Source organism: Pseudopodoces humilis, chromosome 1 (genome assembly GCF_049639895.1).
Source record: "Pseudopodoces humilis isolate 2021_Gansu_Grassland_sample_001 chromosome 1, ASM4963989v1, whole genome shotgun sequence".
NCBI classification, from domain to species: Eukaryota; Metazoa; Chordata; class Aves; order Passeriformes; family Paridae; genus Pseudopodoces; species Pseudopodoces humilis.
In genome coordinates, this window is record NC_142200.1 from 135,874,514 (window position 1) to 135,899,397 (window position 24,884).

At 40.6% G+C, this 24,884-nt stretch overlaps 1 protein-coding gene across 11 annotated transcripts in view; it reads right to left on the reverse strand.

Moving 5' to 3' along the window:
- The window catches only part of ABI1 (abl interactor 1), a 77,367-nt gene extending 53,719 nt beyond the window's left edge, over nt 1–23,648 (reverse strand). For all 11 annotated transcript variants that reach the window (XM_005518729.3, XM_005518725.3, XM_005518722.3 and 8 more), the window contains exons 1-2: nt 23,400–23,648; nt 224–391 (exon numbers count right to left, since the gene is read on the reverse strand). In XM_005518729.3, the coding sequence (XP_005518786.1) occupies nt 224–391; nt 23,400–23,516 (285 nt within the window). In that variant the 5' untranslated portion in view covers nt 23,517–23,648. The remainder of the gene's footprint in view (nt 1–223; nt 392–23,399) is intronic.
- Between the last annotated feature and the right edge of the window lie 1,236 nt (nt 23,649–24,884).

Consider the following 24,884-nt stretch of genomic DNA (forward strand, 5'->3'; position numbering starts at 1 on the left):
AATCAATTTAAATCAAATTCCAGCGTTCTTGATACAGGAACTATTTTATTTTGGTCATGACCTTAATCACAAAGCGTATTTCATAAATATTAGAAAGGAAAAAACCTTACCGTCCTCTGTCACAATAAAGAAGTCAACATAAACTATCCATCTCAATAATAATAGACATGATAATGCCTCCACCAACACTGCCAGTCCTCTATTAAAAGAGAAAAGATATTACCTGGGAGATATGGTTGATAGAGGACTCCATCCTCCGTAGCTGGGACGCTTGGATGTCCAGCAGTTGTAACACATTGTTGGCCAGTGCATTGATCTGATAAGCAACACTGGCTAGAGACTGAGTTGTGTAGGCTTTGGTCTCTTCTAATGCTTTCCTTTTATCTGGAGCCTGTAAAGAAAAACAAGACATCTGCTTTAGGCCAGGAAGAGGATGGGGAAAAAGGACAGGAACAAAAAATACAACTTATATTTGGAAGAATTTGTAGTCAAGAAGGTCTGACTGAGTAGCCCAAGTACTTGATCTGCATGAGATTTTAAAAAAAAAATCTCAATCATACAGACAAGGAAGTATTTGAAAAATATTTAACGATAATAAATTTAGACCCCAAGAAACAATTCATTCCCTAGGAAAAACAACACTACTGTGATTTGTTGGAGTCAAGTTTCTAAAGCCTACCCAATAATCTCTCACTTCTCAAAAAGCCTCCAAATCCCAATGACCACTGAAATGTTCCTTTTGCCATTTCTTATGAGGTCATGCAGCCCAGGCTAATTAAGACAGAAAAATATTCTCCCACAGTTGGGTATCCCCCAATTCCATATGCCATCTAAAAAGCTCATCCTCCAGCTATGCTGGCTACTACTCCCAAAGACCAGCAGAATGATGAGTAGAGCATCAGGATAGCATGCACAGAGGCCTCCCGCATACAGGAGTATTTGTGAAATTATCCCTCCTCACACAAAAGCTTAAACTTTCCTTGACAGCTGAGAAAGATCATTGACTGAGAAGGCACCCATATTTTGAGGTATCAGAAAGGAGCATATGCTTTCCCCTGAAGGGTGAAAATATAGGGAAAGGGAAACTTTCCCACTGAAATCACACCTTGCTAAGGTAAAGTCCTCAATCTGTCCTGAGGCATGGCTCCCTAGTCAGAGGGCAGGTTACTGTCCAAGATCAGGAACTGTTTACATCACTTGAGTTGTGTGGCCCAAGTCCCTGGTGTTGGGATGCCAACACCACCACTACCATGACAACACACAGACAAAACCCCTTTTGAAGTACTCCCTGTTTCACACCTTAGGAGCTGGCAGTGGAGGCCATGTACTTCATCTCTTACCCAACCTGCAAACAGGAACTATCCAGAATTTCCTTTTCTAGTATAATTTCATCCCAATTTTATTTATTTGTGGAACAAAGAGTAGGCCTCAGCAACCAATAGAAAAGGTCCATATTAATAGTCCCTTCCAATTAGACTTCTATTTTAATTGTTGTTTTCTTTGAATAACACTGCATACACATTATATGCAAGAGTTACAATGTTAAGTACAAAGCAAGGAAACAAAGACATTCCATTAGCATTCAACTGAGCCCTATGTTTCCACTTTCCTTATTCATTCATTTTTAAATCCTGTCTCTTATTTTTAAGAAGAAAACCAGAACGCGAGCTGTTCATATACATTATAAAAGTTGCATCATGACCTAAATACTGCAACATGTTATGCTATGCCACATTTTGCTAATATATTTTTTAAACACCCATGAGTTCCCCCAATCCAGGAATTTTGTTCATACTCATGATTAACATTCCTAGAAATGTTTGACACTTATTAGTGACACTTGACACTTGGTTAATGCCATCCTTCAAATGGAATTCATATACAGATGCCTTCTAAAATGTGAAGCAGCAAGAATGGTTCAATGTTCAATGCTGCCAAAAGGCAGAACAACTATTGCACGTACTAAGGACAGACTACATAAAATTCCATTTTTTAGTATTTCCAAATTCAAACAAAGCTACTGTTGGAATGCATGAAATAGAAGCCCGAGTCCCTCAGAGAGAGAAAAAATGTAGAGATTAAATTAGAGCCTTTAGAGAAACTAAAATATATTAAGCCACAAACATGAAGTAAGAGCGTAAGTTTTAGTTTTAAGTAGAAATATATCTTAAGTGCCTTAAGATACTGTGTTAGCTAGTAAAAAGCCCAAAAGCCTAGTCTGAAGTTCAGCAGTGCTACCTTTTACAAAATTAACTTAGCTCCAGACATAACAAAAACATAGTAAAACATTGCTTACATTTCTAGATAGAACAGATAGGATTATTTGCGCAAACAGATAAAATATATGTAGATTTTGAGTAAGAACTGACACTCGCACATTAGAATTAAGCTGATTGGTGTAGGAAGAATGTTTTAGAACAGTGTTTTTAGCTGACTGGATGATTTATGAATAAAATCCTCCTGTATTGGGATGACAACAGAACAACACAAGCCTTTACTCAAGCAGTTTTCTTATTACAGCGTTTCAATTAAATACTGTTAGGCTAAACACTAAGAGGTAACAAAGTCGCAGCACTCCATTACTGTGTGCTGTCAAATGGGAAAACTTCAGTGTATAACAAGTTTCTTTTCTTCTGCAATGATTGGTTGATTAAATGTCTTGCTCTCATTTGCCTAAGCACTAAACGTTTTAGTTATTTGCTCAAATTACTACTTTGGCAGCAGGATTAAATGAACATAGCTGAGATGTGGAATGTATTTCATGTCCTGTAAGAACTAGATTAGGAACATTTTCAAGCCTTGCAGATAATTCAGGCAATTTCAGTTTGCAGATTAACAGTTTAGATTAGAACTAACTAGACATACAGTCTTTTGCATTATTTTAATGAGAACTGCTGGCATCCACAAGATATAAGCTAAAAGCTTCACAGACAGCAAAGGCGGGAGGGTAGAGGGAGAAGCCAAGAACTGTGTGACAGAAACAGGAGTGAGCCCAGAGTTTCAGTGTTCTTCAACTGTTACTTTCACATCTCTTTAAGCAAAAACTGAAAGCAGATGAGAAGACAACACACATGTTTACATCCAATGTAAAACATAAGCGCCAGTTAACTATTCAATTTTAAGACAACACAGTACAAAGACTGTCATCTGACTTCTTTCCTAATGGTTCAGAATTACTTTGCAATCTAGTATTAAAAGCTTCAGAGAAATTGTTTTTTCTCCAGTTGTCCTTGATATAAACAAAAATTTGATCTCCTTCAATAGCAAAGTGGATATTCTTTACAGAACATCATAGCTTTTGAAGTTTCCCTCCTGTAAGCTCCAACCTGTATCCCCAGTTCGCCTTTAACAATTGTGTGACTATAACAAAATTGCTGTTTGAAATTGCTTTCAGATAGCTAGATTCAATATTAAAAAAAACTAAGAAAACCTCTCACATAATTTAATGGGGTACATGAAGAGACAGTTAAAATTGCATGGCTCTCCACACTGCATACCATGTATTTTTGTCAAATGCGACTTGTATTACAAAGTGTCCTTGAAAAGTTTACACAAATACTATTGTAAAGTCAAAACTAGTTCTGCACCAAAGAAATTGACACAATAAAATCAAGTCTTCAGTTCAGTGACATGTCATGGTCAAATGACGAGGAACCTGTCCATCACTCCACAGCCGATCTTTACAAGTCACATTTTCTTCCCCTCTCCAAACTGCCACCCACACAGGCACATCCCCACAATATTGTGTGTGCATTGTTCAAGCCATCTGCCCTCCCATCTCTCTCAGCTAATTCCCACCATGTGCCAGTTCACAGAGCACAAAACTGCATGTACAGGCTCCCTCCACAGATCTCATCAGTTCACTGTAAATCATCTTCAGAAGTCAAACATCCTACTGCAAACACACCAGTCCATACCCTCAGTACCTGCTGCCCAACCTCTCTTCTCCCTCTTTCAACTTCAGTTCCATTCACTGTGCTTGAAACTCCCTGTAAGATAAAGTCCCCAAGTTGGTTCCACTTGACAAAGGTCAGAAAGTAGCTTATCCAATCACACCAAAGCTGGCTGGCCTAGCAAAAACAAAATGCCTCCTTAGTACGTGGCATGGGCTGCTCCACATTTTTCATCTTCAAGCTGTTGGAATATGTGCAAATTCAAGCACAGAAAAACTTATCCAGGACAAACTACTAACAGAGAACTGCCCTCAAGCAGCCCAATAATCAGGAAGTTAAACAGAGCTCTTAAATACTGAGTGCTCGATAGCTGCTCAGATGCTTGGAGTTCTGTTGCTGGGCTTGATCACTCTCAGCAACCAAGCTACAGAAACAGCTTTACACTCAGTTATATTTGCCTTTGCTGTGCTCATGCACCTTTGAAATGCAACACTGCAGTACATTTGCATTTGCTTCAAAAGTAAACACAAGAAAATTGTTCAGTTTTATGTTCTGGACTTTTTGAAAAAGAATTCCACCTATCATTAGCTGATTAAAGATAAAATTAGGATTACTACAATCAGTTGCCACAGGAATTCAGCAATCTCTATTGTGCATTACAGAATGCATTCACAGAATGCAACTATGCAAAGTCATCAATACATCCATTAGTATTCTCTTTTGTTCATCCCATCACGTATCAATCTTTGATATTTACAGAATGCATGCTTTCTGATAACACAAGCACTACAGTTGAAGTTTCCAGGTCCTGTTTTCTTCACTAAGGTCTTGCCATTTTAGCTCAGAGATCCATATCAAACCACCCAGTCAAAATTTTTATCACATGGCCTTATGTTAAATACAACCTACAGCACCTTATTTTTCAAATCAATAGGAAATACTTTTACAGAATGGTGAAGATGTACATTCTGGAAGTGGCTTGGAGACTTCTAGGCATCAGTACTTTAACCTGCCTGAGAATTAACTGGGGACACTCCAAAGTGGAATTTCTGTGGTTTCCTTACTCAGAAAACAGAAGCAAACCTCCCTAAAGCAAGGGCTTGTAACATTATGTGGAACTTCAGATATAGGAGTCTGAAGTTGTTGCTTCCCTGATCTGATAAGGTTTTTAATAAATCAAAGCTTTATTTGAGTTTGTTATTTCTGACTGCTAACTGCAAAAGCCTCGGACAACTCTAAACTGATCACACATATGTTCTTAGACCAAGTCTTCCACATCCAAGCTTTAGTAATGTGTTTTTAAAAGGTTTAAATATGCCATACACACTAGATTAGACTTTTGGCTCAGGAGGTAAATGCAATTTATGTTGAATATCATGTCCCTAGATCACTGTAAATGACTGCGAAGCTACATACTGAAATAGGTAGGTACCCCACAGATACAGGTTTTCCCTTATCTGTTTTTCATAGAGCTTGTCAGACTGCTTTGTAAACACACTGCACCAAGGTAGACTTTTTGGCTGCTACTGATGGTTATTACATCAGAGTATCAGTTATAAATTAAAGAAGAGAGACACATTGGCAAGTCACAGCAGCAAGTGCCACAAGTTTCTATAGTCTGAAGAACTTTCAGGAAGCCATCCAAGTAGATCTATACAGACTGTGGTTATTAGTAGCAGGTACTCAGCAGGGAGCATTCAGGGTTTCTATCACCACACGCATAGCCTCAATGGATATATAACATTCCAAAGTGGCACAGGAAACTAAAGTTTCAAAATTTACAAACAGGGCTGCTTACATTACATATGCCATGCAGGTAAAAATAGGAGTATCAATCAGATGTGTCAATTGTCTCCTGCAACAGGTTTACAGTACCTGTGCCATACAGCAATTCCATTGAAGAAATTCTCTCTGCAATAAATCAGGCTAGGCAACATCTAACACATTTACTTCAAGGGGATGGATGATGTGCTGAGTACATTCCAATACCCACAGAGTTTTATCTGGCCTGGAATTTACCTGCCTACAAGTTGGATTGTTCATCACTGATCAGCACTCCAATTCCCCCACTGGAAAGTGAAGTAAGCCATCAGAAGAGTTAACTCAGAAGTTCAAACTCAACTCTTGTCCAGTGTACTAGGACAAGAGACACCCTCCCACAGCACCACAGACAAGGCTATAGAGGGTCACCAGTACACTTCATCTACTGTTTTTCTTCAACATAAGCAGATCACTATCCATATTCTTGTTACTTGAACCAGTTGCTCTGCCATTCATATCATTATTATCATCAGTAAAAACAACTGTGGGAAATTTGAAAAGCAAGCATTTATGTGGGGACAAAGAACAGGAAGGGACTTAGTCTAAGTACAGACTGATAAAATGACAGGACCAACCCAGCCTCCATACTGAAAGGGGAACTAAAGGCAAAAAGCCACACACACTCCAGACCACTGGCACATCTCAACTAAAATTCTGCATCACAAAGATCAGTGCTAAAGTATGTGCAATACAAAAACGTTCAAGGGTTTTACTGAAGTGATTCTTATCAAAACATGTAATTTGGTTGTACTTTTCTACCATTCCTGAATTTGTGTGTGTGCAAGTAAAAGCTCAAGACTTTAATTATCCCATAGCTTGCAAGCTACTAATAGCAACATATTGCAGTCACTGAACATGTCCACCTCCTGGTCCAAGGCCTCTCCAGGGGGCTGGCAGTCAATCCTTCACTGACAGTGAAAACAAGGAATAGAACAAGACTATTCAGCAGGCTTCTCTCTTCAGAGTGAGAGGTAGTGTCAAATAGAAATATCAGAGCTCTTGATTATTTAAATAACTAACTGTTCCAGAAACATGGAGGAATCTGAAAGCCAGGTAAGGTACAGAAGGATGCCTAACCATTAAGAGCAGTTCTAAACCCCAAGATACCTTTCACTATGAAAACCCCAAAACTAAAATCAGCATGATTAAAATTCTTTCCACTTCATTCAGTAAACAGTAATTCTTTGCATCTACTAAGGAAGAAATCCTCAATAAACACAGCAAAGCTAGCATCTAACCTTCAACTCAAGGGAATTTCCTTCCAGCATCTAAAACAAAAAAATCCACTGGTATGAAATAATATCATGTCTGTTGAGTTTCTCCAGATAAGATGCAGTAAATCAGCTATACAAAATGCAGAGAAACTAGAAGAATTTGAAATCTCTTCTCAGGTAAAGACCTTGCACAATAAAGCTGGCATTCATTCAAGGCACCAGAAGATGAGGTGATCACCACCACCACCATACCGCAGTCCACAAACAAGATTTCAGTCTGTTTCTTTTTAGAAACATTATCTTGACAAACAACATTGACTAGTCAGCTTCTTTATCTCAAGACGCACACCAAATTACTGTTTAACAAACACACGCAGCAGTGTAAGCAGCACTGCCTGTAATTTGCAAACTCTGTTTCAGACAAGCCCTTCCCCCAAATCCTGTATGCACGAGACAATCAGCTAGAAGCAAATCCTTCATTTCCATCAATAATATTCCCCTGACCAGTCCTGAATAGCCTTGATAGCAAATTAGCATTTCTATGCGGAGACCAAATTTAGTCAATCTCACTGTGTCTTCGCCAATTTTCTTTTACTTGAAAGTTGCTTTTCACTCTGTTGATTAACTGTAAATACAAGAGTCTGAATTTTTTAATCATCCTCTTTTTTGAGAAAGGGAGAGGGAGAAAAGCTTTTTTATCAAAGGGAGAAGTTAATTCCAACAGAAAGTTTAAGAAACATACATATATCATATATATATACATATACACTTAAACAATAAATAATTTTTTTTAAAAAACAATTGAGGAATTCTATTTTAATCCAGGCTGCAAACATTGTAGCAAGAAATAAATCTGTCCACTAGGAATGTGATTTATAAAGCAATGCAGACTCTAACAGATGGAGCCTGGGAAGGTACATGCCAGCTGCTCTGTTAGTAGCATTTTCTGCCCAATGCAACAAACAAGGTTCATGTTGGCTCTGGACTAAGTCACTCCCCTTATTAAAAACACTATATATACATATATTATTTATATACAATATATAAAAATACTGTTGAAAATGTAATTTTCAGTTCTTCTGCTAAATCAAATCAAAGAGACGTCTTAGTAAATATGTTGGCACAATACATTGTCACTGTCAGTTGTCACAATCTGTCTATACAACCATAATGGCATGCCACACTGAACTCAAGTGACAGAAGCAGACATGCCCACGTGTCATTTTCACACAACCCTTGTACACTCATTTAGTAAGGCTTCAAGGCTGCACACACAGCAAGGGTAAGAAATTTGGTCCAAATCCTACATTCTGTGTTTTACATGATTTAGACAATATAAGCTTCAATACAGAAACCACATATTCTGTTTCTGTAAAGCACTGCCCAATAGTAGCACATACAGTTCCTTCAAAACTACACCTTGAACTTTCTTGCAGTGTCTGATTTGCATTGTGACATCAAACACCATTTTCTTCAGAGCTGACATAAAGCAGCCTCTGACATCAGAGATATCAACCAGAGCTCCAGAGTGTTGGATTCATACCCTAGAGGTATTTTAATGACATGTGGATGTGACACCTAGGACGTGGTTTACTAGTGGCCTTGGCAGTGCTGGGTTAATGACTGCACTTGACCGCCTCAAAGGCCTTCTCCCATCTAAATAATTCTGTGATTCTAATGCCACCCTTGGGCTGTCAGACAGAAAAAGAAATCCTTGGCACTTCCATAGCAGTCTTCTTCCTTCAACACTAAGAAAGCTACCCAAGGCTTTGGAGTGTATGATTATTTTGGCACACCAGACAGCAGATAACAGTGAATTAGAGAACTTACAGTGCCTAGAGAAACAAATAGAATGTCTCTCAAATATTGATCTTTTGTTTTTGTAATAGGGCTTGAAATTAAAATGGCTGTTTAAGTGACAGCACCCACCCACAAATATTAGCTCATCTAGCAAGACACGCACCTTGATAAGTCAGAGACTTATTTTTCACTCTTTTTTTTGGTGAGAATAAGAAGGAAACACTTCACTATTTATTAGTTACTTCAGTATCCTCTCTGTGATATAGTGGCAGCAACATAGAACCAAACTTGAGTTTCTCCAAACAAAGAGAAAAATCAGAAATTGACAGACTTTGATGTCATGCAAGCCTTTGAATCCAGACACCACAGAGTAACCTGCTTTGGGTCAAAGCTTCCCAGTTCACTCTGTGTGAAAAAGTTTATGTTCACAACGTTTCCTCCTATGGATTTTGTTTACCTCTTTAGTTTACTCTCTAGGACTGGTGACTGCTGACATGAAGTCTTTTTTCTGTTTTGACAAATCACACTACAGGTCTAAACCCAGAATACAACAAATCTTCATCTGAAGACAAGCAACAGGCTAAAATTTGATGACTTCATAGGTCAGCTTCAAAGACTACCTTTTTTTTTCCCAGATTCTCATTCTCTAGTCCTCCCTACCTTTTATGCAGGCCTGGAATCATACCAGATAGCATTGAACAAGCAAGGTTAACACAATAAGATTTAGCATAAAGGATCAAATTTCATCTCAGCATGTCCTGGTATCACAGATCATTATCAAAGACATTCCAGTATTCAAAGGGTGGTTAGGAAAAGATGGAATCTCCCTTTTTACAAGTTACTTCTGGGGAGATTCCTATTAGACACAATAGGAAAAGTTTCCACAATGAGAACAACCAGTCACTGGAATAATGTTGTCAGGGAAGCAGTGGATCCCCAACACCAGTTTTCAACTGGACAGAGTGCTGGGGCATCTTGTCTAGATTATGCTTTCTTTTGCCCAAGAAAAGTTGAACCAGATGATTCTTAAGGTCCCCTTCCAACCTGGTATTCTATTTTATGTCAATAGTGCTCTGAACCCATACAACAGGGTAACCTCAACATCTGTATGCAAAACAAACACATTGAATGTCAGCATCCACTAAAGGATTGGCCCACAAACAAGCAGGCTCAAAGCTACACTCTGCACTGCAACAGGTTCCTTCCCATAGAGACACCAGAGATACTGCAAGACAACAAAGCAGTGAAGGAAGTGGGAGAAGGGAGCACTGAAAGTCATTAACAGGCCTGTCCAGCTCCAGGGAGAATCTCGAGGCAAAAAAACATAGAGCCAAGAATCACACTGGCCTTCAGACAAGCAGCAAATTTCTGTGTTGCACGTGTTCCTAATTCAGGAACAGCTCTCATGTTTAAGAGTCACTTTAGACACACAGCTGCTGCCCAGATTTTACAGTTCAGGCAGTTCTGAAACATCACAGTATTTTTAAAACAAAGGAAACAATGGCCATTATAGGATCAAATTCTCTCCTCGTGCTTTGTATCACTACACTGCTGACTCTTTAGTTTCTTGAAGATGGATATATTCAGTCCAGCAGACAATCATCACGTATCTCACTGTACTCAGCAGCATACTTAGACCAGAAATTAGTAGAGTCCCAGAATTTTGTAGTAATTGTTGCCCAGCACAAGGCATGTTCTCACACAGCACACAGGCTATACAGTGATCTCACGGTAATAAAGTAATGGACTGCAATACAAGGAATTATTGTTTTTATAAGAACTTGCACGTAATTTGAAAAAATTAACCTAGTTTCTGTTTCTACTTGATCACACAAACAGAAAATACTGCTCAGACTTTGATGTACTCCTGGACCTGACTGTACGGTTTTTATTTGGTAGTGGCTGTAAGCACACTACATCCAGCTTCTGTCTGCATAATTATTTTTATTAAGTTGAAATTTTATCCTATGGTTAGCAACAATATTGCAAAATCTTACATGCAGAAGCTCTCTTACATACTGGGTTATTTCAATTGCAACAAGTAGATTTTTATCTCCTCTAAAAACCACACACAACAGAGCAAAAGAGCTCAGGAGAACGGAGAAGGAGAGGGAATAGGAATGGTGAGTCAATATTTCTTTCCTCACCAAAAAGTGAACAGAAGAACAGATAACTAGAACTAAATAAATACAGTAATCTCCACATCCAGCAATAGGTAAAACCCAACTTACAGAAAGCAATAGAAGAAAGCAAACAAATTATTTTATAGGAAATACAGCATCAAGTTCAGGAGTGAGGGAATTCTTTGTTTGGCTTTTCTGAAGTCCTTGGTGAGACGATTGTTGTGCTGTTAGCTAATACAGCAGCAGCTCAAGTGAATAACTTTCCCTATAAATACAGCTGCAATGCCTCTTGCAGACACAGTTACAGCAAAGTTTTCTAATCAGTGCTGAAGTTGCACTAGTGTTTTTAAGATGCACCTTCACACGATTTTAAAGACTGCTTCCCCTTCATGTACAATGTAGACGGCAGGTGTAGGCATAGGCAGAAGGTGCAGAGTCATACAGATGACAGCAGAGCTGTACTTCCACGCAACCAGATGCATGAGAACAGTCACATCCACATCACTCCCTGTCTCCCCACTCCAGCAGTAAAACAAAACCTGAACTATTCTATTTCATCACTTGTCATAGGGCCATCAGGACACATTGCTATCTCATCTGTAATCAGCTTGAGTGGCCTTATTACAGCTGCAGAGGGGCTGTGCTCAGAGAAACAGTCCCTGCACAACAGGAACACATCACCGCAGCTGTGTATCCACCCATACCCACACTGCCACAACCTCTGCATCTGTACACCCATGAGGAAGCTGGGCTGAAACACAGGGGAGGCCACGGAAGGACATGTACAGCAGTGCAGCAGCATGTAGGATGGTAGATCTGTCATTTCCAACTGCTTCAAAGCTTGGGATGGCCTCTCTGCACCGCAAGAGGCAGAAGTAGTAGTCCAAGAAAATTTTATGCCCATTAAGTCTGCTGGTAAAGCTTACTATCAGAGATAAGATTCTCACTATGATTCAAGCAAGTCCAGGACTGGAACAATGACATTTTATAAGTTCTGTTCAAAACTAATTTAAAACAGCAAGAAGTGGCTGTGTCAGTAAGGAAAAAAAAAATAAAAATACAGCTATACTCTAAAAACATGCTCTTGGTTTCACCAAAGAATACACAGTACTTACATGTAAATTAAATCCTGCATGAATAAGGGTACAGAGAAGAAAAAAACTTTTTTTATACTAAACCAGCCTAAACAGAGAAGATACGTCCAAAGCAAAACTGAAGACTGATCTTTTCACCACCCCCCCTCCCCACCCGCTCTTGGGTTAGGGAACTGCTTTTCAGCTTCCTGCCTGTTGTTTTTCAAAGGAAACTGGAAAGCACAAAAAACCAAACAGACTGACAAGAAGCATGTTTTCTGTTCAACAACTACATAAATTAATTTTGCTATTCACAAAAGGAGAATTTTCTTATCGTCATGGATGGCCACATTTTTGCACACATTATAGTTAAATGATGATGCATTTTTCTTAACTTTCACAATGGGTGTTTGCATTTAGTCATTTTCTGAGGAGACAAAAAGCTTAAATGAGTGTGTTTGCTCATTATTTATGTTCTCTATTTGCATAACTCCTGCAAAACTGCTCCATTAAAGACCTCTTCCCCTCCAAGGCCAATTTTAAAAAGCCTCCTGCTTTATGAGACTGACAAGTATGAGTCACAGTATTCCCCACATTCATTCCCCCAGGCCTCGTGGGATGTTCTGCAGCCAGTAAAAGTACCTGTTCCAGTTCATACTCCCCCACTCCCACTGCTGCTGCAGAAAGCCCTTACAGCAATCTGGGAAAAAAGTAAAGCTATTTCTCTGCTGTAGGCAGGAAACAAATAGTATTTGCTTTTCACAATGTCCTTCTCAGTACCACAGATAGCAAGAGAGAGCAGCTGAACACAATGAAGGAAGGTTACACACACTCTTCCCCATTCTTCCTGTGCTCTTATTCCCACCAGAAACTTGGGAGTTTCTCAAGACCCTCAAATTGCTTTTCAGATATCCTTCAAACCACTCCCATTTTCTATCAGCAAGGCAGAAAGTTATTCAACACAGATTATCTAGTCTTAAAGTTCCTTCCATGCCCGAGGAACACATTTAAATACTCCACACATATGACATTCAGGACCAAAACCAGCAACTTCTCTCTCTAGCAGAGAGACAGAAATCAACAGGTACCATATCCCTGCCTAGTTGGCTTCTACCCCCAGTAAACAAGCTTCTCTCATAATTACAAAAATACCTCCCTCAGTCTCTGAACAGTCAATATTCATTCACTGCAGAGTACTGAGAAGAGCTGATTTTACAGTTTGTGTTAACATACAGTAGGTTTTCAAAGAGGGAATGTGTGCTAGAAAGCTTTCCACTGGCTATTATCATTCTCCACTGGTTAAAGGACAAACTGATAAAGAGGAATGAAATACACATTTAGAAATGACAGCCACTACTGAAGAGATACAAAATTTCTGACAAAGTAAACTGCACTGTATATGAGCCCAGACTTCAAATACATCTATGGGAACAACAATTTCTCTAACGTTCAAAGTTAAAGACACCTTAGAAATTAGATTAAAAATCTGTTGCCATTTAAGACAAATCCCAGGACTAATGCAGCAACCACATCATTTCAGTGCTGGGAGAACATATGGTGTGCTGCAGCAGGAAACACACCCACGATATTTGAAGAGAGCCCTTGTAGAGCCAAGCACTTCCAAACCAGACACATATTTTATCTAATGCGGCTAAAGCCGGGAGTTTGCATCACAGAAACAATAGCTCCTCCCAGAGATTTAGAAATCCTGCGAGTCAGACAGCAAATCAAAAGCTGAACAATCTCCAGCCAGGTCTCAAAGATCTTGCCAACCTAAGTGCGTTGATCCACCATAGACTTGTTAGTCTGATACTCTCTGGACTTTGACTGAAGCACCATCCAAGCCACCTGCCACGAGGCTTCTCAGTGGAAATCCTGGAGGTTATAACCATATTTTATAAAACCCTTTAAGGATCTGTTCCAGCTCTGCTTTGTGGACACACGCATGTTAAGAGAATGCCATTCCTCCTGACACATTCACTTTCCTTCACTCTTAAGAGAACCAAAGCCCTCCAAGCAGAGTTGTTTTATTATGCTCATTTTACTCCTCAGTCTCAAAAGAGTAACAAAAGGACCAGTTTCCTGAAGAAGACAGGTTTCTAATATAGGAAAGGCCAGGCTGCATATAAATATGAGAGGCCTCCTAAGAATTTTAGTAATAGGGAGAATTATGTCACTCCCATTCCACTGTCTTCCCAGCTGCTTTTCGTATCCGCTGTAGTCTGCTCATCATGGCTTTCTCAGGTAGTTAAAAGACTACTGCAGAGATAAGGATTTAGTCTCAACTCTGTGCCAACAAAGATAATTTTAAAACAAGATGTGTATAAATGTCTTCAGTAGCTGAAGGTTTCAAATTACTAGCAAACCCATGCTAGTAGAAACTCTTTGTAGGAAAGGCATCATGAAAAATAGCTGCATAATATAAGTTGCAAGGCAGTAAAATGTGTAATTAAATATTAGAAAGAGATTAATTAAAAAAATAGGCAAGGGAGAATAGGTTTTCAGATCAGATCTGGAGTGAGACAAAGTCAACATCATGAGACTGAGACAAAAGGTCTAACAAGCAATATGCAGCAAGTAAATAGAAGACTTGAGCAGGGGTAGAGAAATCAGCAAATTCATATTAACATCACAACCTAGGAGAAGAACATGGAAAGAGAGAAACATCATTAGTAATATTTAGTGACATAAGAACAACTAGCATTACTAGGTATGTGAAAAGACAAGCCATGGCATGGCATTCTGCAGCTATTTAGATGTTCATACAGTAATCTGATGCACCTGCCTGAATACCTTGTTCTTCTCTTGCCCATTTGTTTTATGCATATATTTTCTTATCACAGGCTCCAGAAAATGCAGAACTATTGCATGAGGACCACAGCTCAAATATTAACTTGTAGCATATCTGCTAAAACAAAGTCAAATAAGATGCACAGCTGACAATGATTACTGCAGGACAAATACTGCTTGGCAGATTTGCTGACCCCAAAGTACAACAAGGAGATCAGAAAACGAAAGTGAAAATATACATCTAGTAAAAGATTATCCATGAAACAAACAAAAAAAACCCAAAACAACAAAAAAGCCAACAAAAACCCCCACACTTGCCTGATAAGGCATAGCTTACAAAAAGCATTATCATGTGAAACACTGGTGAGAAAGTAGCCAGCAGAGTCTACACTTCAATTCTTTTCCAAGAATTGTTATGCTTCAAGTGGTAAACAAACTTTCGTTCCTTGGAACTATTTATAACTTTAAGACCACCCAGTAAGAACACTACATTCAACTCTAAGGATGTCAAACCAACATTTGTTTTACTAAGACTCCTCCGTGCAAGTCCTGAGAGGCCTTCCTGCTTTCTTAACAAAAGCGGAAACAGTACCACATTTTATTCCTATTTCTCTTTGAGGGTACAGTAAAGTTAGGACAGTGATGTAGTCTCTTCCCCATTAATTATTTAACTGTACATCACTACCAAGTACCAAAGCTTCCTTGCACATGGAGCAGCATGCTTGCACTTTAACTTTTGCTGTATAAAGAGTATACAGAATTATTTTGGGCTCAGAGAGGGAGGGATGACACTATCAGAAATATATCTGCTATCTTAGCATAAGAAACACAAGAAAGATGCAATCTCATTGCAGAAGAGACAACCTTTACTGTTCTTTTAGAATATTCCACAATGTCAGAAGATACAGCATGGCAAACCATCTGTGGAGGTTATGAAGAGACTTTATCATACGGGAGGCTCAAACTAAGGGATGTTTTGATTTTCAGATACTTTTTCAGTTTGCCAAACCCCAGCACTTACTAAACATATTTGAACTGGAGCCTTTGACAAGAATATTATTAAAAATAAAGTCCCTTCGTAAGTAGTCAGTCTTTTTCAGAGTTAAACTAACCTGCTTCTTTAGCTCAGCCAGCAAGTTACCTACCAATTCCAACTCACTTTAATACAAACTGCTGAATTTTACACGTTGTACCAGAAAATGCTATACTTATGTTTCACTCTAAGTTGAAAGTCTCATACAGGATTCCCCACCCCTCCTTGTCTTCTGAACTATCAGCTTCATAGTAGCAAATATATATTCTTCTAAGCAAGCATGCATGGCTCCCGTTAACACCATTAAGGGCCTGAATAAGTAATGAGCAACACTATTTACAGTCTCAAGAAAAGGTGGCATCTACACTGTTATTAATTAGCCAAAGGAAAATAACGCATTCCCTCTAAAATCGGGAGGAAGAGTTTAGAGTTTTGTTTTCATCTGCTGCCTAATAAATGCTTTAAAGAGCCCACTTAAAAGAGTTAGAAATGCTGCATCTTCTATTTCAATACCTGACAGTAAGCTGATGAAACACTTGACTGAGCCCCTCCAGCAGAGTCAGGACACACTGACAGGCTGGGGGTGCAGGAGGAAAGGCACCTGCAGGACCATTCTGCTCGGAGCTGTGTTCGGAAGCACACTGTGACCTACTCTCCACAGCACCTTGGTCTTGGCTCTCAAGGGCTCTGCAAGTTCTAAGCTGCAAAAGGCTATTTCCGAAACCCACAGGAGACATCAAGTCTCTGTGGCTGCTGCCTCACCAGCAAGGTCAGGAAAAGGGAGGAACCAGACTGAGGCACACTACCACTTAAATTTCAGCAGTTACTTCCCTTTACGTAGGGGTAGAGGGAGGTGAGGATCCTTCTAACCAAGGTCACCCATCTCTATCACCTGTGCTCAGATTTGGGACTGAAGTGGAAGGAATAACAGCAAAGGAAGACCACTCTAGGGAACACAGATGCTAACGAGAGCAAGAATGCTCAGGTAGTTATGAACAAGCCTGGACACTGAGTAAGCGGTGTCCCACAAGTAATTTCCTACCATTTAACAATAAAAACCACACTGCACTCCTTTAGACTCCAAGTCACTTAATAAGGACTGAACACAGGCAGAGAGAGCAAGATACCCCTCTATCCCTTCAAGGCTGTCTTGCTATGCCAGGACTGACACTTGGTCCACACAGTTGCCACTCCAACATTCTGTAGCAAAGCAAGATTTCGGTCACCAGAAATGTCAAACATAGACTGCTTTCACTAATGAGAAATAGAGCGGCATCTTCCCGTGCTTCTGCCAAGACCCACCAACACACAGACAAACAGTACTGTGAGCCTTATGTAACTCCCAAGGTTCGCAAAAAATGAGAATCTCAAGGTTCTTACGAGAGTCAATACATAAAATTCTTAAAAAGTAATTGCTAATGAGTTGATGCTCAATGCTGCTTTCAGGTGCATATTTTCCAAAAAGAGTCATTACACTGCCTCTGTGCTTACTGTCTCTGTGTTCCTGTGTTTCACCCACTTTTTGCTGTGTTGCAGTGCAACAGAGGCAGTCTGGAAAGGGGTGGGGTGGCAGGGGGACAGCACTGGAAGTCCACACTATCAGGTTCTGTTCCCAAGTCTGACAATATGTCCCTATATGACCTTCCATGAGGCAGTTATAAATTCCATGCCTCCACTTATGCTTTTGTAATATGAAGACAGTTCAAAATGCTAAACAAAGATAATGGAAAGTTGTAGCAGTTCTTTTGTTTCAGAGTTCAGGCTTTTTCTTCTGTTAAACTTAGATTAGATACTAGCAGGAACTTTGCCCTCAGAGGTACAGCACTTCCTACTTGTACTCAGCATGCTCCTGTACTCTTCACTACAACTGCCTTCATTCTCCACTTTTATGAGACCTCCCCAAGCCTCATCTATTTTCTCTTTACCAGGAGAGCTACTTACTGTAACCTCCCAGAGAACCAGAATATTAGATTGTTGCCCCATTTAATCATATTTCTTTCTTCCTTCCAATAATTCCACAGGACTGTGCACAGCAAGAGCAGCACAGGGACCAAGGATCTCACTCACACTGACCACAGACATCCTGCAAGCTTCTTCCTTCCAACAATGCACAAACAGAAGGGAGTGGAGAGCACTTCCCTTGTGGAAGAAATAATACATACCTGTAAAATCTTATCCCAATCCACTTCACTGCACCTGATTAAGGCAGCACTTATGAAAAATGGAGAAGGAATAGCAGCCAACATCTTGCTGGCTTCTTAAACCAAATATACCAAAATTTATAGAAACATTTCGAATTTGGAAAAGCTAATCCCATATCATCTACCTCTTCTGGACACAAACCAGACATACAACACCAAAGGATTAGTTTTCTTTAAGTTCAGTGTAATCACTTGCTGATTCAGTGAAGTTGGGCTACAGTCTTATTGCTGCTGATAAGCTAAAGCTTTATTTTGCAAAACACAAAGATACTTGCATAGGCACAGAAGACCTATACAAGGCACAGAAGAACTATAAGCCTAACCCACCAACCTATATCTGTACCTATATTATTATTCTAAAAAGAAGTCCAAGACCACACACAGAATTGCTCGTGTCTTTTATACTGCTGGCAAATGTTTGCTTAAACTACCTTTAAAGAACATTATTTCAAAGTATAATACAACACCTTTTGAAAAAGAATATTATTTAAACCAAAGCATAATAAATTATACATTTTTTTTAATCTCATTGCTCCCTTAATTTTGAACTATATTTGGTGTTACAGAAAATGAACTTAATTTGCTTTTTTTGTTAAATGTTCCAAATTTAGCAATCAAATTTGCAGAAGAAAAAATACCACTGCATTTACTCTCAATACAAACTCATTAACTATGAGCATAAAAGCATGCAAGTTCTTACAGCACATAAAGGATTTGTATTAGTGACAATTTAAGAAGTTTATCCTTTTAGAGCAGCTCATTTCCTGAATTAGATATTCTGAGTGAACTTCTTTGTACTGAACTAAGTTAAGCCACTTTCCATGTGCCAGGCAATGAAATCAAGTGTCTGACCACCTACCAATGTTTAAAGAAAAGCCACCAAAAAAAGGTTTGTTAGTGTTGGAAAGGAAGTATCTATTGTATAGAAGTGTAGAACATCCAAGGTATGAAGCAAAAATAGTTCCTCTATGCATCTTGGAAGATAACACAAATATTTATGAAACTTTTTGCATGCAACACTTCTGCTCAATGCCACACATTTACTTTTATATAAACTGGAAAGATACTTTAATTTTTTGGAATAGCAGTTAAACTGAAATCTGTCTGTGCTTTTGTCTGTTTTACCCAGAATAACTTGTTATTTCACTGTTCAGTTTCCACACACCAGTCAGAAGCTACAGAAGGAAGTAACATGACAGAAAAATACACATTTAGGCAACACAGCACTTACTTCCTTAAAATGTCACTGAATTTATTTTTCTAAAGCTGCTAAATCTACCCACTTGAGACTATCAGGATGACAATTTACACAAGGAGTGCAAGCTATTTGTTTAGAGATTCTCACAGTCGTATTAAAATTATGTTTGAGCTTAAAAACAAAAATTACAACGGGATCTTCACAAGTGGTCTAGAAACTTGAGACTGACAAAAACTATGTATATCTGCATATGCATAAACAGGGTTATGAGAACACTTGATTTAGACAGGAGACGAGTTGCAAGCAGTGCTTTATAGCACAGAGGCCTCTCTGGGATACACCAGTCAACTGAAGTTGTTCAAAAGGAAGCCATCAGTGCAGTAACACTGAAGAAGCTGATTTCCTGTGTCATTCTAATGCTTCATAAGCTAGTTATTGTAAATAAGTTCCCTAAAACACCAAAATAACTCAATACAGCCAGAAAAATGACTAGAGAATCTCTAGTCAGGAAGTTAGTACTTTTCAGCTGATGAATCATAACTAGAACTGCAAATGCTTTAACTCCTTGTTATTTCTGTATTAAGTAGTACTGATCAAGTTCATACTGTCTAGGATACTGATAAAACTCCTCACTAGCATCTTCAGCTTTATGCTACAGATTTTCAGATAGCCTTTTGGTTACAAGCACACCAGAAGGATTAGTCCCAAAATACACCTGCAGGCAAAAGGATCTGGGGAAGACATCAGCTATGGGAGCTTACAATTTGAAAACAGTTTTTAAAAATTAATACATCTATATAGAAGAAAAATTTCTCCAGAAGGCAAAAATATGCCTTAAAGATTTAAGGTTCAAAACCTGCTCTTCAAACTGTTCAGAGTTTAAGCCTCTGACCTAAAACAGGGATCTAATTTTCTACCTGCTTGTTACTGAAGCTTACAACCAGAAACATCACCAGATTTCAAATATCATCAGAGATTAAATACACTAATGTACTTATAATGTCCTTTTCCTTCTATTCAAAGCCAAAATCACCACCAAAACACCATAATGTTCTTCAGTTACTACTTCTACATTTGGTTTTCTTTACCTTTTTTTGTCTCCCTTTTTCTCCCATCCCCCTCAAGACTGTCACCATATTGTACTTTCCTTTTTGCACTGCAGGTCTTCCTTAGAAGCTTATTTGCTCTACTTCTCCTGAATTCTTTTCTCTTCCTAACAAATAAACTTTCAAGATAACCAAAATACACATGATCTAGAGGGCTGGCTAACTGTGTTACCAGCCAGCATTCTGATATAGTCACAATATGCCTTAGCAAAAACCTGCTTCCTGCTTTTCTAAGAACAGTAATTTTCAACTTTAGATTCCTGAATGCTGTCACCTTTTGTAAATGCTTCAGTAAAAGGATACTTACTCTCCACACAACTACATTCACCATCAGGGAGCCAAGTTCCAGCCAGGTGAGCTTTTCCCCATTTCTCTCTCTCTCTCTTTTTTTTTCCCACCCCCCGTGAGGAATTCCTAAAGACACTGAAGACAAGTTTTCCTCAAAAAACTAGCATGACTGAAATTTTATCAGAATTATTCTCAGCTTAAGTTAAAGAGACAAAACAAAATTCCTGTATTTTTAAATAAAAAATATGTATGTAGCTTGAATACAGCAATATTAGTGGTGGGAAATTACTTTCCTGCTTAAGTCACCACAGAATATAAACCATAACACTGAGAATATCATTCTGTCTCCCATTACAATCACTATAAATTGTTAATGCCAGCACTCAGAATAGTCTGACAAACCTGTTCCACCCCAGTGGCACAACTCAGAGGGAGTAACAGCACATGGTAATTTTTACCACTATAGAGCACTTCACTTTTTCCACAGTAAAAAAGAAATCCCTTCATATTCAAAGGGGCTGAACTGAGCCAGCTCTAAGTTACAGATAAGTAACCATAAGCTTCAATATGTAGCTACTTGTGAAATACTTTAACATTCATTTAATGACCAGGTTCTCTATTCTGGCCTGTCTTTTTTGATAAAATGCTCAATTACACTAAACACATAGATTTTATATTGTATATTTGTTAAGCCTCTTCCTTTCCTTTTTTCTCTTCCCACACCACAATACTTATACACTCAAATCTCATAACCCAGTGCCCTGTGTCATATTGCCTAATCCGGCAGCAGCCCCACCACATGCACTGGCAGTATTATCTGTTCAGTAGTCCAACTGGACAGCAGATGGCTTTGCATCAAGTGCTGATTAAAAAAAACACCTCCATCAAACATTTAAAAAAATACATAGTTTTATCAATACAGTTACCATTTTTACTGAGCAAATGTACAAAACATGTAAAATACAAGCAAGGTAATACGTTTTCCAAAGCTACTGTACAAGACTGCATTAGGAATTTTAGAATTCCAGCTTCCTTTCAAAAGGGATAAACACAGCTGTACAAAGATAAAACAGACCCCAGCAATCCCACATCCAGCTGACCTTGATACTTGAGGTGAAAATGAGCTACCAAATTAAAAAAAAAAAAAAAAGAAAAAAGGAAAAGCCACCCCAAATGACCGGATGGGAATTTGCTCAAGTGTTGTGTTTATTTGGTTTGTTTGATGGAAGTAAGAAAAGACAAGTTTTATGACTCTGAAGAATATGATGTAACTGAAGATTCTCTGCACCCTTCTGACATAGGGAAAAGTCAGGAGCAGGAGACACGTCAAAACTTGTGCTGCAATTACCATACTCATGTATTTGTCATATTTCCCATGAGTAAAACCAAATGAACCTCACCTCTTAGAAGCATTTATATCAGCAGCTTTCTCTGGGTGGAGCAAACAACTAAGAAGCATAAATAGACATTAACTCATACTACCTCATATACCACAAAAAAAAAAAAAAAAAAAAAAAAAAAAAACCTTGAAAATATGGCTTGTTAGAGCAGTTTAAATTCAAATATCTCATAAAAAAAATCACTTTGTATTATTAAAGATGCTTCCATATTTGCTGCTCCATTACTAAAAACAGTAAGATAGCTTACCAGCAATGATGGATACGAAAGACATTAGTAACCTGCATTAAATACTTATCACAGGTGATCTAGTATTAGATTCAACAAGTTCACTCTACGACCTGTCTAGTAAATAAGGTTTATTTGCCTTTCACCTTCAAATTTTTCACAGAAAAAAAGGCTGAGTTTCAGCATCTCTGGATAGTTCTGCATCCAGATCTGTATGACTACGCAGACTTAGAGTCACGTGATGTAAATCCTGAAAAAATAATAATAGTAAATTGTGCTTAAAGTAGCTTCACAAACACAGACTCAAAACAAGGTCAAGAAGCACTGGCAATCTATAGGAGGGGGGCAAAAAACCCCACACCAACCAGTGGAGAGACGCTACAACCAATGGAGCCTCTTCCAGCACGAGAGACCCGGTCTGCAATCACTGTTGCAGGGTGTTAGAGCCGGGCAGGCGGCGAGAGGCACCGATTGCCATTTTGAAACACCTCCTCACGCTCGCACGGCGGTGCCAGCCCACGGGCAGCCTCCTGCCCCCGCACGGTGCTCAGGCAGCGCTGCGGACCCGCAGCACCGCGGCTCCCTCGGCCCGCCGGGACCCGCACGCCGAGGAGGACCCGGCGCGGATCCCCGGGTGTGCGGGGCCCCTTCCGCTCCCCGCGCCGCTGCGGCGGCAGCCCCGGCGGAGCGCGGTGCGGGGCCGCCGGCACCCGCGCCCCACGTGCGGCGCATCCGCCCCGGCCACCGCCACCGACCGCCGCCCCGGGGCCCGTCCGCGGCCCCCGGAGGGAGCCCCGCCGCCGGGAAGCCCTGGGGAAACCCCGGATACCGGGTCGGAGCTGGCCGCACGGAGAGACTCGGGGGCCCTCGCGCCTCACACACCCCCACCCCTGCCCTAGGAGGTCTCCGGGATGTGACTCATGATAAATAAATACGGGGGGGGGAAGGAAAAAAAAAAAGAAAAAAAAAAAGAAGACACACCCTCACAGCCGGACTGACATAATAACCCCCTCCCTTCCCCTCTGGAGGGGGGGAAGGGAAGCCTGGCCGTTCAGCTGGGAAAGTTGAAAGAAAAGGCAAACCCAAGGGACCGGCTGCGGGGCGGGGGCCGCGGCGAGGGCAGCCAGGCGCCGCTGCCCCTCGGGCGGCTCCGGCCCCGCCGCCCGCACAGGAGAGCCCGGCCCCGCCGAGCGCCGCCGCCGGCCCCCGGTGCGTTGCCCCGCCGCCTCTCACCTGGATGTAGTTGTTTTCGCAGTAGTCGGCGACTCGAGTGAGATTCTGGTAGCTCTCGAGTAGAGCCCGCTTGCCAGAAGGGATTTCCTCCTCTAGCAACATCTGCAACTCTGCCATTTTCCACCCCTCCGCATCGCTTCCTCTTGCATTAAAGAGACAGCGGCAGCGCCGGGCTCGCAACCCGCCTGGTATTGTGGGATTCCTCCTCGCCTCGCTTTCGTGAACGCTCGTTTTCCCCACCCATCCTTCCCCCTCGGAGGGGAGGGGAAAAAAAAGATTAAAAAAAAACCAGACCAAGAAAAAAAGAGGAAAAGCCCGCCCCCGCTGTGCGAAGGCAGCCGGGAGTTGTAGGCAGGCCTGGCCGCATGCGCGGGGCGGCCGCCGCTCATGGGCACCGCCCGCGGGCCGGACTGACATGGCGGGGCCCGGAGTGCCCCGGCCTGGCTGGCTCCCGCGGAGGGAGGGCGGCAGCCGGCCTGTCGGACTGTCCTTCTGGGAGCCCAGAGACGAAGGGACACACCGATGTCCATCCCCACACCACGCTCAGAAAAGCCCCACAGCGCTGCCCCACAGCGCCGCCCCACAGGGCTGCCCGGAGACAGCGCCTCTCTGCAGGAGAGGCCAGAAGGGTCTGGGAGGGAAGCAGTGCTCTGGTTGTCTGCCAGGCTAGAAATTTGGAAGATCACGTATCTTAGGTTTCCAGTTAGGTTGGAAAAATTAGGTTGGAAAAGATCTCTGAGATCATCGAGTCTAATTCATGACTGAACACCATGTCAACTAGACCACAGCTCTAAATCCCACATCCGGTGTTTCTTTAAAACGTCTCCAGGGACAGTGATTCCATCACCTCCCTGAGCAGACCATTCCAAAGATGACAAAACACTGGTAAGATGTTAGAGGGATCATGGCTTGGGGACAACTAGTGCCTTCCAGGGAGTTACCCCATGAGGGGGAGGGAGAAATACTGAATCTAAGCTATGTAGATCTTCATCAAGGCCTGCTCACTAATAATTAGTGATTGCCCGGATTTAGGTGCAGAAGAAGAGCTTACATACTTGGCTGAGATAAATACAGTATTCCGGCCACTCATTTACCTCAGTTGTTAATCATCGTCCAAGGCTTCCTCTGGCTGTTTGCAAAGGTATGGAAGACAAAGGTCTGGTGATTACTTAGTACAATCTTTCTTGCATGTGTTTTTTGTAAGCAAATCCTGATTCTGCAGTCATGCCAGAAGAGAAGCCAGTAACAGCAGGTGACTGCTCTGCTGGATTGTCCGTGCCTGCTTTTGCAATGAGTAACAGGACCAGAAGAAGCCATCTCAAAGGTTGTGCTGTTCATGCCATGTGTCTGCAGTCACAAACACAAGCACAGTAAGTCCTTGAATTTTAGTAGTTATCCCAGAGAAATCCACACAGTGGTAAAAAGTCAGTATGTTTCAGAAAAAAAGCAGTCTCAAGCACATTATAGTAAGAGGAGACTGCTTCA